This window comes from Branchiostoma belcheri, unplaced genomic scaffold (genome assembly GCF_001625305.1).
Source record: "Branchiostoma belcheri isolate BF01 breed outbred unplaced genomic scaffold, Haploidv18h27 scaffold86, whole genome shotgun sequence".
NCBI lineage: Eukaryota > Metazoa > Chordata > Leptocardii > Amphioxiformes > Branchiostomatidae > Branchiostoma > Branchiostoma belcheri.
This window is the reverse complement of record NW_017804531.1, coordinates 172,449-189,388: the sequence shown is the minus strand read 5'-3', so window position 1 is coordinate 189,388 and position 16,940 is coordinate 172,449. Positions and strand designations below refer to the sequence as shown.

The 16,940-nt window shown below is 38.5% G+C and overlaps 1 protein-coding gene across 3 annotated transcripts in view; it reads left to right on the top strand.

The window, feature by feature from the left end:
• Nucleotides 1–16,940, top strand: part of LOC109487154 (serine/arginine repetitive matrix protein 2-like) — a 132,189-nt gene that overhangs the window by 53,919 nt on the left and 61,330 nt on the right. For all 3 annotated transcript variants that reach the window (XM_019791124.1, XM_019791125.1, XM_019791127.1), the window contains one exon: nt 9,495–9,623. In XM_019791124.1, coding sequence (XP_019646683.1) covers nt 9,495–9,623 — 129 coding nt within the window. The remainder of the gene's footprint in view (nt 1–9,494; nt 9,624–16,940) is intronic.

The following is a 16,940-nucleotide window of genomic DNA, read 5'->3' as shown; positions in this document are numbered from 1 at the left end:
GTACTTGCCATTATGTGGACAGCGCAACTCTATCAGAACAAAGGCCCACACACAAGCTGCTGGGGCATTGGAGCACTTTGGGAACATTTCAGACTTGTATCATACATCAGTGTCTAGACTTTGTGTTGTACTTTCTGTCTGTGCCAAGTTGTAGCTGATGTACTGAATAAATTTAAAGTTTGGTGAAAAGGATTTCATCCCATGGCAGAGTCAGTTACTTTTTCTTATCGTACATTTTTCACAGTATCTATTACCCTTTATGTCAATCTTTCTTCTTCAAACCTTGGGCCTTCTGCCAACTCCAATGTCTAGATTTTAGAAACTCTTTGACACTAAGAGTCTTGTTCTCATAAAGCAATATTTTATGAGCAACATTATATGGCCCATAGCATGTAGGTGGATAGGTCATACATATATATATATATATGTGTGTGTGCTTTCTCTTCCACAGGTAGAATGTTCAACTTCAAGTACATGTATAACTGGAGGTTTGGTTAGGGCATACTGTCAATTTTGTTTATCACTTTGAACAAGAGAGATATACTAGTACGTTCTTGTAAGTTACTCTTTCAATGCTCTCACTCATAAATAAACCACAAATGGATCTTCAATGGAACATATTCTAGTTGCGTTGGGATGTATACTACCTATTTCCTGAAATAAATTCTTGCCTAAAGGGCTTCAATGTTGATCAATGCATGAACTTTGTAATTATTATATTATCTTATTGATATTCCACTCTGGCCTATGTCTGTTGAGTTGCCCACGATATTCCATTGCCCTCTTGAACTTGATTGCTGTGCTTTAATGAGTGCTTCAATATGTGCCCTGACATGGAAACTTTGCGAGTCAGTTGCCTGCAAGGGATGCACAGCCTGGCCTTGATCCTTGCTCCTAAGAACATAATGCATGCTCTACGCTGTATAATAGGGCTGCATACCTAAACATGTAACATCAGGTACTGTACAGAGGTTTAGATACAGGTCTGGACATGTACTTGTACTTAAAGAATTTGACAAATAAGCATAATGTTCTTCTAAAAACGGCATGCATGCTACTAGTATATATATATATACTGTATTATATAATAGGGCTGCATACCTTAACATGTAACATAAGGTACAGTACAGAGTTTAGGTACAGGTCTGGACCTGTACCGGTACCTAAAGAATTTGACAAATGTCAGCATAATGTTTGTTTGTTTGCATGTTGTTAGCATAATGTTCTTCTGAACTTTCTCAGAAACAATGGAAACTTCCATTTCAGTTTATTTGTTTTACCAGTAATAAACTTGACAGAATCTTTATTCAAATCAAAGAGAACAAAACTAGGCAGCCTTTTGTCTTATTCAAAGAAAACAGAACCATGATTGTCTCTTGTTGAATTGCTATGTGTCCTACGATACTCTAGCTGTTGCTGAAATTTTGTAGTTACATGACCTACTGGTTAGTACTTTCATTACAGATGTCTTTGTTCTTTGTTCTGTTGTGTCATAAAAAAATGAATTCCCAGAGTCCTATGAAACTCTAGCTGTCTCTGAAATTCTGTAGTTGCAGGCGAGAACTTTTTTTGCAGATGTGTTTGTAGCTCTGTTGTGTCATAAAAAATTCATAACAAATCTGCCACAAGCTTGCTTAACTCTGAGCTTATTCCTAATCCCAAAAGTATGATCCTTATCGGTTCACTTGTGTACAGCTCCTGCAATATTTATGCTAATATTCAGATTATCATAATAACGTTCAGGTTTTAACAATTCCTCGTTGAGCACTGTAATTTTCCTAACTGCCTTTGTGCCTCCCTTTTCCCCGATGTCTGCAGTAGTTTCACTCTAAGCTTAAGAAAAAAATGTTGTGTTTCCTGTTTCAGTCCTGAAAAAAAATTAGGGTAGGGTCAGTAGGTAGGGATTATCTTTTTTTTTAGACATCTTGGCAATCTCTAGTGATCCAACTTATACGATACAGTTAGCAAAGTAAAACTTGCATGAGGACACTTATATTTTCAATGTCAATGTTGGAAAACTGAAAAATGTACAACGTTTCATCTCTCTGGTGTCAGATCATGGAGCTAGAAAAGGTCGATCAGCTAAAAGAAATGACCCTTGCAGGGATCCACACAAAAAGCCTAGGGTCGGCAGTTTTTTTTTAAGGTCGGTCAGGAAACAGGAAACACAACATTTTTTCCCTAGGCCTTTGCAATCAGTATGCAGAAGCTGTTACCTATCGGCTGAAACCGGTCCGCGTCCTGTCAAATTCAACCGTCCCCCCATCAGCTTTCCAGGCTGATAATTGCCACCTTTATAGTTCTCTTGGACAGGACGAAGTATTAGGTACCATTAAATAAACATTTTGGCGAAATTGTCTAGCCTGGTGCATTATGTATCAATGAAGAGTAATGCTGTGTCATGGTACAATGAACGCTATGAATACTAATTGTGCATGGGACGAATTCCCCAGTGCATTGCAGAGTAGTTACGCTTTTCACGGCAATATTTATGCCATAATTGCGATAAGTCAGAGCTGATTTTTCTCGTACCGAAAATTGTACCAATTTTGCCAGAATCGAAAATTGCCTGGGAATGTCCTCGTATGACAGGCATCCGGTGGATTGAACGGCTCAAGTACAAGGTTTACAGTTGAAAGGTCAGAGTGTCACAGACGGCCATCTTTGATCAATGCCAGGTTGCAGAATCGAGACGTTGAGTGGTGAAACTTAGAGCCATGTATCCTGATTAAAACCTTCCCGGTAAGTGTGACCCTTTACTAGCTGTCATTTGTAGTCATATTCTCTCCCCCAGTGTTCTGGATTGCCGAATTGTGGAGGGAATTTCTAGAGCCGGTTTTGGATGGGCGGATATTGATAAGGTGGCCTTCGGGGGGCTCTTGTATGCATGAAGCCTTGATGGCTTAATGGTAAGAAAATCCAGTGGCCGTAAAGGTGTAAATCAGGGAAGACGTTTTGTCCAAATTCCCCTAAAGGATGGCATCTGACCTAGATAAAGATTAGGTGATAAAGGTTGTATAATATCAAGGTGTGATACAGAATTTGAATAAAGAAATCCATGTATAAATATTGAGTGTGCTTCTGCATTTTTGGCAAGAGGAGATTAACCAAGAAATTTGCAATTTCTTGTGTTATATGTTACTGTGAATGTGCTAAAGGATGGCATCTGACCTAGAAAAGGATTAGCTGATAAAGGTTGTATAGTATCAAGGTGTGATACAGAATTTGAATGAAGAAATCCATTGTATAATATTGAGTGTGCTTCTGCATTTTGCCAAGAGGTCTGGAGATTAACCGAGAAATTTGTAATTTCTTCTGTTATATGTTACTGTGAATCATCTTACTTCTAATGGAACGTCTTCTAATTAGCGGTGCTCAAAATTCAGCAATGGGCCATCACGACAGTAAGTAATGTCATTAATGACAAGAGAGGGAGGCTGATATCATCCTGCAATATGGTGGTGCATTTTGATAGAACGAATCTCGATCGAGTACGTCACTGCTACTGGTATGGATTAGTAGTTGGGAGTGCATGTCAATACATGAGAATTTAACTGTGAAGGATCGGTCCACTAACTGCCACTTTATATGATGTACATGTACATGTACAAATGTACCACCCCCTGCAGTTTAGGTTTAAATTTCGGCTGTACATAGAACAAGGTCACGTACATACCCATCCTAGCTCTGCCTGTATCTATTGATTTTTTTGCCATTGGACGTTGCCTGATGTCCAGGCATTCATTTAGCTTAGGATTACACATTATATTACATGTAAAAGATTAGACATGGCTGCTCTAAAAGGTCCATATGCTTGTAATGTAAAATGACCAAATCAAAGGGCTAACCTTGTGCTGTAACTTAAAGACAGGTATACATTGTACATGTACAAAATGTAAAGCATAACACAATACCTGTAATGCTTAATTTTGTAATCTATAGGCATCCTATGGGCATCCTCATGTATCTACATGTAAATTATGGTTGCAAACCTTCAAATGTTGTGACACTAACATGTAACATGGTAATGGAATTTAGAATTGACCGGTACAACCATGATTTCCATAACTGCATATCGGAATCACTCATATCGGAATAATGATAATAAAAATTTTATTGATTTCATTATACATTAGTAAAGAATACATGGCAGCGTCTTTATAGAATCGCTATTAATAATAAAAAAAACGTTTCTTCCCAGCCTACCATACTTTTCACCCTGGGGTCACAATCTACTTCGTTCGCAGTAGCGCCTAAAAAAAGAAATAAGAAGTGACATTTGCAAAGCCCTAAGAAAAGTGTGACAGTCCAATAAAATGTGGTAGCAACAGACATGCTGTCCTCAAGGTATACAGTAGATGAGGGTATCCACAAAATCAATTGCCATCAGTGGTTAACCTACATGTATGTCTGACAACCAATGTCTGACTTCTTTACACAGTTTGTGGCCAGATGTCTTCCTCAGTGTTTGTACTGGTCTATTAATATATAATACTAAAAAAACCTAAAGTTTAGATACATGTAGTACTACCTGTACTTGTTCTTGAAAAACAATATACAGTCAGCAATCATTCTACTAGAAGTACAGTAGGTGGTAAGGGCTACATTTTTGAAAAGCATTTAATCACCCACAAAATAGATTACAGCAAAGACCGAGTTGACATCAATGATTTATTACTTGGACTAAATAATATATAAATTACATGACTTGACAACAGAGGAGACCATAGTGTCAAAGGCATGACCCATTGATTGTGAATGTTGAAAATTCTTGGGTCAGAGAATTGCTGCCCTTCTTATCCTACTAGCTAAAGACGATTGAACGTTTATCCCTTAATTCTTTCTTCTATAATTATAGAAGGAGGATTTGAATAATACCTTAACAACTATGATATTCTACATGCCGGTTATTTTGAAGATTATGCTTCTTGAAAAAAAAAGCATCAGCACTGTCAATGACAGTACTTTATGTTCTTTACTGCTACTACGGTCCACGTCACTTTCACATTCACAAAACTGTAATGTCTTCCATGTAGTTCAAACCTTTATTTACTGTACAGGTAGACTCTCGTAATTGATTGATCACCAACTTGTCTTGTTTATACTCAATTTGACATTATTCTTTTATCCATTTTGTAATTATGTATCTTGTCATTGTATTTTACTCTTGTTTTATGTTTTTGAGTAGAAGGTCACAGTCACATAAGCAACTGGGCATCTTGCCTAGTACTCAATAAATATATGATTGTGAATGAATAAGAAAAAAATATTAGTCTTTCCAGGATTGATATTCATGTGATGTATCTGTCAATAAATGTAGAGACAGGGCTTGACTGAGGGGGTGGGTCTGCTGATGACCTCCACACAAGTCGATCAGACATGCTCATTATATAGGTTTATTGAGGAAAAACTCTCCTTAAAGGCATCCAAATGCAATTTCAGGGAGTCAAAACGAAATATATTCTGGATATTAGGGAAAGCTGTCTGATATTGACATTTACTGCCATTTCCAAGCACATTTTCATGATCATTTTATACTTACTTTAAGCATTTGAAATAGCCCAAAAAAGATTAGCTACATGAGGCATCTCTTTATTGTTTGGGTACCGCCCATAAATAATCTAGAAGAACCAGCCTATGATACAAAACAAGCAACTGTTTCCGTCAGTGACATCACATTTTCCCCACAGATATCAGTATGCTATATGGGATAGGATTGATTCCAGCTTACCACATTGACAAAATGACCAGAAAATTGACTTTGGAAATCCAGTTTTGCCGCCCTGAAATTGCATCGGAAGCCTTTAAAGGGAAAGTGTGATGCATGATGGGATTACTGACTGGTAGTCAGCAGACATATGACCTTCGTGAATCATGTGATTACAAATGTACAGTTACAAGATTGAAGACAAGCAACATTTTATGATGGATTGTCCACTTTTATTTTTATGATGATAAACGCACAAAGCTGTTCAACCTTCCCTCTTGCTCAACGGAATTTGTTACATTTCATGATATAGATAGATTCAATTTCATTCTAGCAGGCAATACTAGTACATCAAAGAATGTTTAGACCTTAGAACAAGTAGTATAAGCTGATTCATCTATTGTCTTTATGAAGCAAGTTTGAACTGTAAATTCCAACACAAGAGATTGGACTCACCCAAATTTTTGACTGTACTACTCCAGTCTTTGTCAAGGAATGAACAATCCACCACTTCCGTGACTCCATGAGCAGTGGATCATAGGTTGCAGGGAGTCTGTGGCGCCCCCCGTCCCTGTTGAGGCATGGCTGTAATGCCCTGATGTAGATGGCCTCTTTAATCCCTTACAAATGTTATTGCTCTGTAGTGATAGATGTAGACAGCAACAGACTGATTAAACCCAAGGGTCTAAGTAGGTATCAAAAAAATTGTTTTTTCCACAGCGTCTTCAAAGTCAGATTTGTACAGCACACAGGGGTTTTCTTTTACACAACCAGTATTGTCTCTTACCTTTCTGATGTTTTGGTGTCCATCAGACACCTTAGAGCTTCTGACTGGAGTTTCTGAAATGTAAGCAATATTGGTTGTGTAAAAGGAAACCCCTATATCCTATACTCTACCAACCTGATGAAACTATTTGCGGAAGTCAGGTTTGTTTGGCCTTGAGTCCAGCAAGGATTTAGTTGTTGATCCTCCCTTTCTTTGTACTTTATTAAACATTGCACCGGTCCTAACGATTTCTGACAATTTGATGAAGGATTTTGCGCTGGGTTGTACCATGGTGTAAGTAGCTGTCAGTTTTACTCCTTGTGTTATAACAAGGTTATTTCCTTTTTCCCACCGTTGGTTACTTGATAAGAGTGAGGCGGCGCTGTGGTTGTTGAACTTTTGCCAGTTGTTGGGCGTCACAACATGAAATATTGCATGTGGCATCGTGTCAACTGGGTTGCTGCTACCTGGTCTCTTTTAAGCTGCGCATGGCTCCTAGGGCAATGTTGATAAAAGATATCATGATATATGTTATGCATCTTTTACACACATGTACATGTAAGTTTTCTGTAAGTATGGCTTGCAGTGAGTCTGATATAGATTTTGAACTGTAGCAATTGTCAGTTGTAAGAGTGGAACTGCCTTTTGGTGTCACAAACATTTAGAGCAAGGGTCTTAGTTACTTTCTGTAACAAGTAATTCATTCTCCTACCCTTATACTCCAGTTATCTAACCTAGATGCATATGGCCCATGTAGTGCATGAATATGCAATTAAGTTCACTAAACTTGTAGGAATACAATCTAAGCTTTTTTTCTGCAAATTTTGATACAAATATACAATGTCATGTAGGATTGACCTGACCAGTTCTAAGTCCTGAATGTCATTGCCGAACTATATTGATTTCCAGTGCTGGCAGCAGGTGCAGAGTTTCTAACTGTTCCTGCCTGACAGATCACTTACTACACTTTGCCATTGATTTTTGGATAGCTGCTTATTACGTCATACATTCTGCTTCCAATAGTGTAGGACTGATGTGGCATGTTCTGCTGATTAATTGTTGCATGCACGTGGCAAACTCTTAAATCAAGAAGGCAACATCTGGTGAAACCGATATTTCTTTTCTTTTCCTTCTAACCTCTTGTTGAACCCTACTGCAGGTTATATACTAATACTATTATTATAGTATTACATACACTCGTACAACTTTTAATAACAAGAAGTTTATTGCAAATTCATGCCCAGAGGCTAATTGGAAATTACAAACATAAAAGAACATTGAAACAGAGTTTAAAATAACTAAGATCTATATGATAAATGGTAGTTGTCTAAAACTATAGCTATGTCTAAAACTATGTCTGAAGGGTTTGACTTCTCTTCTGTAAGCCATGGAAGACTTATACTTACATGTATAGCACAACACGTACATGTATATTTTATGTACATACATTGTACTATTAAGTACATACTGTATTCAGAGTTAAGAATATTATTACTTGTAGGAGAAAACTTCCTGCAAAAATGGTCATATGCTGAAATATCTCCTCCCAAGAAAAACAGGAACCTCTTCAATGAATCTGATGATGTTCTCAGTGCCTGATTATGTTTTTGGTATTTAAGATTGTCTTCTTGTAATCCATGATCTCTTTAGAGGCCAGAATGAACCCATACATGTAGCTGAGAGAAGGTATTGAATCCAAAAATGGGTTCATTTAAGGTCAGCTATGATGGAAGGAAATATTCATATCTTCTTTCCGGCAATGTCATAGCTGGTGAAAGTTAATGCGATATGCCGGCAATAAAAGTTCAAAGGTGTTACTGCAGATTAGGTGCATCTGGTGGATACTACAGGGAATTTATAATCCTTGTGCCACGGTCTCAGCGCTTTTCTGGTGATAGCTGGTCCCTCGTGGCTTACTTAATGCCTGTATCTCCCATAACAGTGCAGGTTTTTATTTTATGGTCATGCTGTATCATCTTTAGCAGGAACAGGTGGTGTTTGAGATAGGACAACAGGGCTCAAAATCCGTTTCTTCTGCAAGCTTGCACTGGTGTAGTTAGCACTGGAAACCACCTGCACCAGACAAATTTTACCTGTACCACTCAGAATTTAGGAAATATGGATCATACCTGATAAACTGTTGCCATTATTTCTTACTACTTCATAGATGGTACTAAAACTCCTCAATACAGGTAATGAAAGTCCACATACATGTATATATGTCACAGTAAACTGGCATGAGTGACTCCAGAATGACATCTTAACCCCAAATGAAGTTGGTTGTGTCATATTCTATTATACAAAGCATTGTATAGGCAGATGTATTCAACATCTTGCTCTTTGTTGACCTCTTTCTGTCTTGACAATTGCTTGTACATTGCACATTGTTTAAATGTGACCCTTTTCTCTGTTTCATAGTTGTATTATAAAAAGTTGTCTCACTCAGTATCAAAAGTGCAACCTGCTGATAATGTTATGTACTGCAGTATTTTGTATCATATGGTTGTGCTACATGTATGAGATACAGAAAATCAGTATCACCATTTACTAGTGCAGCCTAGCAGTTACAGATAGCAGTGCAGCACAGTCAAATAATAGTAAGAGGCCAGTTTCTGACGGTTTCAGGCCCAACATACCCCAAGGAAATCATACCGCTGCCTTCCTCAGTTAGGCCTACATTGTATTGTGTTATGCATCTGGCATCCAGGCTAGAAGGAGGCTAATGATGATATGTACAGATCTTTGAGAGCAGAAAACCCAAAGCTTTAATTTACTTATACATGTATGTCGGGACCTGCCTGGACCAAAAACATTGTCTACTTAGACAGAAGGAGGCTGCCACTGGTGATAGTCATGATACCTGTACAGTACAGTCATGATTGTACATAGCTGGTGTGTTATGCCGAGGGGCTGTTATACTGGCTATACAGATATATTTAAATATATGTAGAGTTCTTTGAGAGCATGAACAAAGCTTTAATCTGCATGAATGTTTACCAGACTTTTAAATATATTTTCCAGGTACTCCGAGGAGGAGATTGAGCGTAAGGTGGCGACGTTCCGGCGCATGCTGATGGAGAAGGAAGGCGTCGGCTCCACCAGCGCCGGGGGCAAGGAGGAGGAGGTGGAGAGGGGACCTGGTCGTCCAAGGTGAGGGAACATTTATTTATCAATTTAATCTCAAGTATGTATGTATGTCAAGACAGCTTGGTAGCCCAGCATTTTACAAGACATGATATTGTTACATTCAGTCAAACAAAGGAAGAAAACATACAGTATACAAAAAAACAGCCCAGAAAGTCCAGTGCGTCAAAACAGAGTGACTGTCATAGTTCAGTACTCAAAGTCCTAGGCGTTACATGATCAAAATTAAGAAGTCAAAATTTTGAGTTGACGACAGAGGTCAAGATGTTACATAAGGCGTACTTCATAAGGTGGACATGACTTGGCCAGGCCTCTATTTGGCTATATTGTAGTGCCATCTATCGGTTTCCTTCATAATTGCAACTTTCTGCATTGTGTTTCTGCAAGTTGCATCAAACTACATGTAGTAACAGAAGAATGGTATACAGCATCCTCTTTGGTTGAAATTGAATGGAACCAGTATGACAAACACTCAGGTATACAGTGCCCTTGTCAGTTGAGGTTATGTGGGTCATGTGACAGATTGTGAATATGAAGAAATGGATGTTAGATTGCTTTCAAATGAGTATGTCATGTTATGGCTTGACAAGGAATCAGATGAGGATGACATTGCTGAGAAGAATTCCGTGATCCTGATTCTGAAGGTCAAATGGTCATGGTAAGATTTGCACAGTTAAAGGAAAAGACTCGAACATGCTCTCAGTACATGATGCAATTTTCAACACCTACTGAACACATATATTACATACAGTAATGCAGTTTACTTTTGCCCCAAGAATGACACTTATGCAGTTTTGGTTACATGTTAAAGTGCATGTATTGTTGCCCATCTCCGTTTCGTAACCCTTGGGCCACACAGTTGTGCAATCACTACAGCAGGGGGCTAGTCCACTGGTAGTGTTGTGTGTTTAACTCCCATCCTCCTTCCCAAATGCTGAGAGAAGTTACATGTAGCTCATGTAATGTTACTGTATAGTGTTACATGACCTTTTGAAATGGCGAAGGTTGTAGCAAGTCTTTGCTGCTTTCAGAAACACAATGACCTTGTGAAATGTCGAGGGTTCTAGCAAGTCTTCGCTTTCAGAAACAGAATGACCTTGTGAAATGGTGAAGGTCTTTGCTTTCAGAAACAGAACGACCTTGTGAAATGGAGAAGGTCACAGCAAGTCCTTGCTATCAGAAACACATGACCTTGTGAAGTGGTGAAGGTCATAGCAAGTCACATGTATGGTGGGTTTTGTTATATGATAGTGTTACATGACCTTGTGAAGGTCATAGAAAGTCTTTGCATTCAGAAACACAATGACCTTGTGAAGTGGTGAAGGTCACAGCAAGTCTTCGCTTTCGGAAGCACGAAATACGTGCAGCGAACCCGGGATTAACATGAGCTATGGGCTGCGACAACCCGGTAGACATGTAGTCAGCGAATAAGCCTGTGGCTCCGAGCATGAAATCTGTAACGATGAGAAATGCGCGCGACTGTTGGAGCGGATCCAAGCTGAACTGTCGTAAGTTTCGAAACGTCTGCCCACCTATTCATCACCAGGTGCCTCGGGAGTATTCTGGTGGTGCAATGTGGTTTTGCAACTCCTTTAGCAGCTTTACGTTACATGTTGTTACATTCAGTATTATCTACTGTAATTTACAAAGATTACAAAAACAGTGTTTTGATTTTGAGCTTGAATTTGAGTATTCTGGTGGTGCAAATATGGGACCCACTGTGGTTTGGGAAAGCTGCATTTTGCAACTCCTTTATCAGTTTTATCTTACATGTTAGTACATGTACATTTGATACAGAAGGTATCGACTGCTTTTTGCAAAGACAACTGTATTTTGTACATGTATTTTGATATTGAGCCTGAATTTTATTTGTTTAAAGGAACTTGCACAGTTACATGTAGGTCATAGTTTTCGGGACTGACTGACTGACAGAGAGACTGTATATCACAAACTTTTTTGGTTGACCGCTGTTACAGATTTTCAGGTATATCAAATGGTGTTCTGATGTCTACAAATTTGAGAATGCATCATACACGTTTACTTTGTGTTCACTGGAAATGAGCATTGATTGTTGTGGAGTTTGTACAACATGTGGTCCTTCTAAGAACTGCTTGTTTTTTCTTAGAACTGCTTGATGAAATGCCCACAAAGGAACCATGCATCTCACGTCGAAACAGTTAATTGCAACATCCAATATACAAGACAAATCTGTATCTTAGTGGCTTAAGTTTTGAGGGTCCCTTAAGTATTGGGCTCTACTACTTCAGTAGCCTCAAGGGGTGAAGCATGTGAAAAAAAAGTAGGGCATCTCGTAACTTAGATGTACATGAATGCAAACTAAGAAATTGAGATCTAACTGATATAGAATTCATTAAGTTTATAGCTTATAGCCACCGGGCTATTTGGAGTGCTTATGCTTTTTCTTTATGGCTTTAATCTGTTGAAACGTACAACACCATCATGAAAAAAGATGTGAGGAAAGTTTTAGCAGCTTTTGAAGACTGCTATATATTAAGATACAGAAGATCAATGAAGTTATAGCCACCAGACTTTTTGGAGTGTTTATACTTACATATGGCTTTAATCTGTTGAAACGTACACCACCATCATGAAAAAAGATGTGACGAAAGCTTTAGCAGCTTTTGAAGACTGTCCTGTGTTAAGAAGAATACAGAAGATCAATGAAGTGGCAGAGGAAACCACCCAGACATTAGTCTGTATTTCAAACCTCTGATATCCGTTAGGCTTGCTGTTTGATACTGTCATTTGTATCCAGTGTTTTCCTTAGAAGTCTGGCGGTATTTCCCTTAGCCTATCTGTCAACCCAGTTTTGTCAGACGTCTGTCTGTATTAAGTTATACCCTGCAGGTTGGTAAAGATTTAGTGTTATAGTTGCAAGAATATTCATGCATATTACATGTAAATGGAACACAAGTTTGTCTTGCATATTGAAATGTATGATAAAAAGAATTTGCAGGGCCTGGCCAGTATTCTCAGAACTACATTGTACATGTACAAAGTCCTGTGTTTTCAGAGCTACATTGTACATGTACAAAGCATACCTGTATGCCCTCTCTCCCCCACATGATTCTAAAGCTACAGTAGCGTCAGATCCTTTGGTATAGGACTGTCACGTTTTATGAATCCAACAATAGCAGAGTCTGACATACAGTACTGTACTAAACTTAGTAACCCTTGGATCCCAAACAACCTTTGACTGCTCGCCTATGACACTGTTATTCAATCAGCAAAATAGCATTTGGACAGCATTCAATTTTCACCATGGCTGTGGGAGACTCATCTCTCTAATTGAAAGGGGGTGGATAAAAATTGAATTATTCATTGCATGCAGGTGTACATTCCAGCCGTCTGAAAGGTAGCATAGCCATCAAAATAAATACCCAGCTTTGTACATCTGTATGTGTCTAGATGTGCTGTATTGTTAGTCTTGCATGGGAAAGCTGACTTTTGAAATGAGATAGAGATGCCTGTCTCCAGAGAGATCATGGCTACCCTTATATCAACAAGCATTCAAAGTCTAGAGAAATTTTAACAAAAGTGCATAGAATAAATGAACTTCAATACAACCTCCCTCCTTTGCTTTTCAATTTCTTTTTGCCTGTAGACCATAACCGTTTTATAAGTTGTTTCTAGTTTGCTGCCTAATGCCTCTGCATTTTTTTGCTGTTGCTGTCAGAATAAACAAGTTGTTCCTGTGACTTTTGAGGAAAAATTTGGGCAGATTGCAAATTTTTGCAAAAATAGAGAAAACTACATTAAATATTGTAGTTCAAAGAAGTATAAGTATACATTATATACTTCAGTCAAGTGTATTGTACGCCTGTATTTAATTTACTGTTAACTATTATATCATATTTAGATGAAATGGATGTCATTCAAACACTTCGAAAAATCTACTTATCAAAAAATTTAATCAAAATACTGTCAACTGAAGCATTCAGCCAAACGAAAACCTTCAATCTTCTTTTCAGACGGGCACAATGTAAATTATAGATCAAGGATGGAGCCTTAATTAGGTTTGCGGACCGGTATAGATTGCATGGAGATATATGTTGGGGCCAGATGGCAGTCATCGAGTGACCTATTTTGAACCACCTGAAACATCAGCACAGTGGGAGATCATAGGAATATATACATAGTATATTAGAGCACATCGGCATAACGTACTGTACCTGCGCATAACCTGTAATATATTGTGCATAGCACTTTGGCAGAATGTCTCATATAAGGTTGTATTCACCATGGACATTCTACTTGTATTCATGTATAACATTCCATCAGTAGTTTCCAAATGTTGTCGGAAAAGATATCTTCTGCAACAGACAAAATTCTAATGCAACATTAACCAAAAATCCAACGAAAACCGTCAAAAATGGGGGGGGGGGGCTCGCGCATGGGCAGCACGTTCTGTCGACATGCTGTATTAGGCCTGTCTGTGGCCTATTCCATTTTTAAACTAGAGGGATGCAGTTGATGACATTTCAGCAGACCCAGCGTGGCCTTAGGTGGCAAGGTGGTCAGAGGCAGCAAGGTGGTCATTTAAGGTGGCAAGATGGTCTTGTAGTTTAGAGTTGTTGACTTACATGTAGACGTACTCCAAAGATTCTGGCAGGCCTCATTGTTATGTCTTTGGGAAATATACTTATAACAAAGATCTATCATATTGGACATATTTTTACACAGGAGAGCTGGTATACTGTAATTAATGGCTGAAGTATGGAAATGCTAAATTTGAAGATCCATCATTCAAATTCATGTAGCAGCAGTGCGTCACTGCTGGGAAAAGGAAAGGCTTTGAAAAGTTTGATGCAGAGTACGTACACGTAAGTATGTCCCCATCTCGTGAGATTCATTTAGAGGCCCACGCTTCCACAGATGCCTGATGTGGTGCCTATCAGACAAATCCCTCTCTGTAGGCCTAGGAAAAATAAGTTGTGTTTCCTGTTTCTCGACCGACCCTAGAAAAAAACTGCCAACCCTGCCTGGGGTGGACCCCAAAAAAGGACATAAATTTTTCAAGCTGATCGACATTTTGTAGATCATGATCTGACTCCTGAGTGATGAAATGTTGTACAATCAGTTTTCCAACAATCATTGACATTGAAAATACAAGTTTGCTTATGCAATGTTTACTTTGTTGAACTGTAATTAATATTTTCTTTGTTGAACTGTAATAAATGAACTTTGTGTAACTGTATAAGTTGGATGAAGGTATAGAGATTGCTAGAGTATAAGAAAAAGATAATCCCTACCTACCAACTCTTTTTCAGGATTGAAACAGGAGTCACAAAATTTTTTTCCTCGGCCTGATGTGGTTCCAGTCAGACAAATCCCTCTCAGAGCGTCCTCGATATAAATTGACGCTCACGGCCATCGAGTGACGACCTTTGGAACGTGTCAGGCAGTCGGAAAATACAAAGCCTGGGAAATGGAAAATTGATTTTCGGAGGTGGGAGTGTTTTCGGGTGACATTCTGGTGGTAGGATGACAGGGGCCTTTTGCGTGGGCTATAGGTCGGTGAGATTGAAAAGTAGAGGTTCTGGATAGTATCAGGGTAGCAGAGATCATTCTGGAGTTTCTAGTTGATAGGGACCACAGATTGTGAGGATAGTGTCACTCATGACACCCACGCACAATGACAGAAGAACTGTTAAACGACAAACCACATTGAAAGAGGCATGTTACTGCCTCTACTGTCAATACCTCCACTGGGATGTCAGTATCATACTTTGTATCAGTCCGTTGAAGTTTCATTTGTAACTTTTGCTTCAACTTGTATAGAGAATAGTGCCTGAATACATGTAGCTGTAATGCATATATCAAGAGCATCAGGGCAACTATCTCATCAACACAATGATAGATACATATATAACAGCTGCCTTGACTTTATAAATTGCCCTTTTTAGATGACTCTGCTTTCTTTTAGTACCTTTTCATTTGATTGTGCAATACACAGCGGCCAAATTAATCTTTATCCTCGTGCAGTTGGGAAGGTAAATGTATTTGCGGGACAAAAGGGTCACAGGGCAATACTGTTGACACTGCATTCAGAAAGCAGACAATCAATACATTGATTTATGTCACTGCTTCGGGTGATGTCCATCTTCTCATTATTTAAGCTGTAGGTTGAAAGGAAAGAAAGCAGATTATTCACAGACTGTGCTTTCTCAGCCAAACCTTGTATTAAAGAATGGAGAAAGTATCACCATCTAAATGTTTATGGATTTTCAATGGCAGCATTGGAGAGGAAAATGATGGTTCACGGTACTTAGGATTTTGCAGTTTGCATGCTTGAATCATTTTACCAAGGTTGGGTGTCTGTCAGCATATTTTGAGTCCTCCGATATCCAAAATCGATGAAAGCACATGACTAAATGCAGTTACGGCTTACTGGAGTGAACAACTTGTGTTAATGGCAACATTAACCTTTATCTGTTCAAACCTACACAAGTGTAGAAGTACACATTTGGTGCACTGCAGCAGCCATTAAGTACTAGAAAGGAAAAACAAGGTTGACTTCATGTACTTGACATGATCAATATAGCAAATCCAAAAGTGAGAACTTTGCAGACACATTACTAGTACCTATGTTTTGGTCGAAACCATGTTACATGTAAAATAATGCGTTCTTAGCCTCATTCTTAGCATTTTTCTTGGCCACCAAATACCTCCTCCAAATCACATACGATTAAAACCTACAAGTGTAGAAAAGTACACATTCAGTGCACTGCAGCCATTAAGTGCTAAAAAGGAAAAGCAAGGTTGACCTCATGTACTTGACATGATCAATATAGCAAATCCAAAAGTGAGAACTTTGCAGACATGTTTTGGTCAAAACCATGTTAAAATAATGCGTTCTTAGCCTCATTCTTAGCATTTTTTCTTGACCATCAGATACATTTTGTACCTCCTCCAAATCCCATATGATTAAAACCTACAAGTGTAGAAGAACACATTTGGTGCACTGTAGCAGCCATTAAGTACTAAAAAAGGAAAAACAAGGTTGACTTCATGCACTTGGCATAATCAATAGACAAGTCCAAAAGTAAGAATTTCACAGAGAAATTAGAGTAGCTATGGTGGAAAACATGTTGAAAGAATGTGTTTAGGTCTGAGCCTCATCCTTAGTACTATTATTTTTTTCGATGTCCATCAAGTTCCTCTTTCAAGTCCCACAGAAGTCTGAAAGCACTATACAAAAGTAGCTGCATGTAGTCCAGTGGTGGTGGTATATCATAGTCCAAAAGTGAGAACTTGCAGACACATTGCATAAGTTTTGGTGGAAACCATGTTAACGTAAAA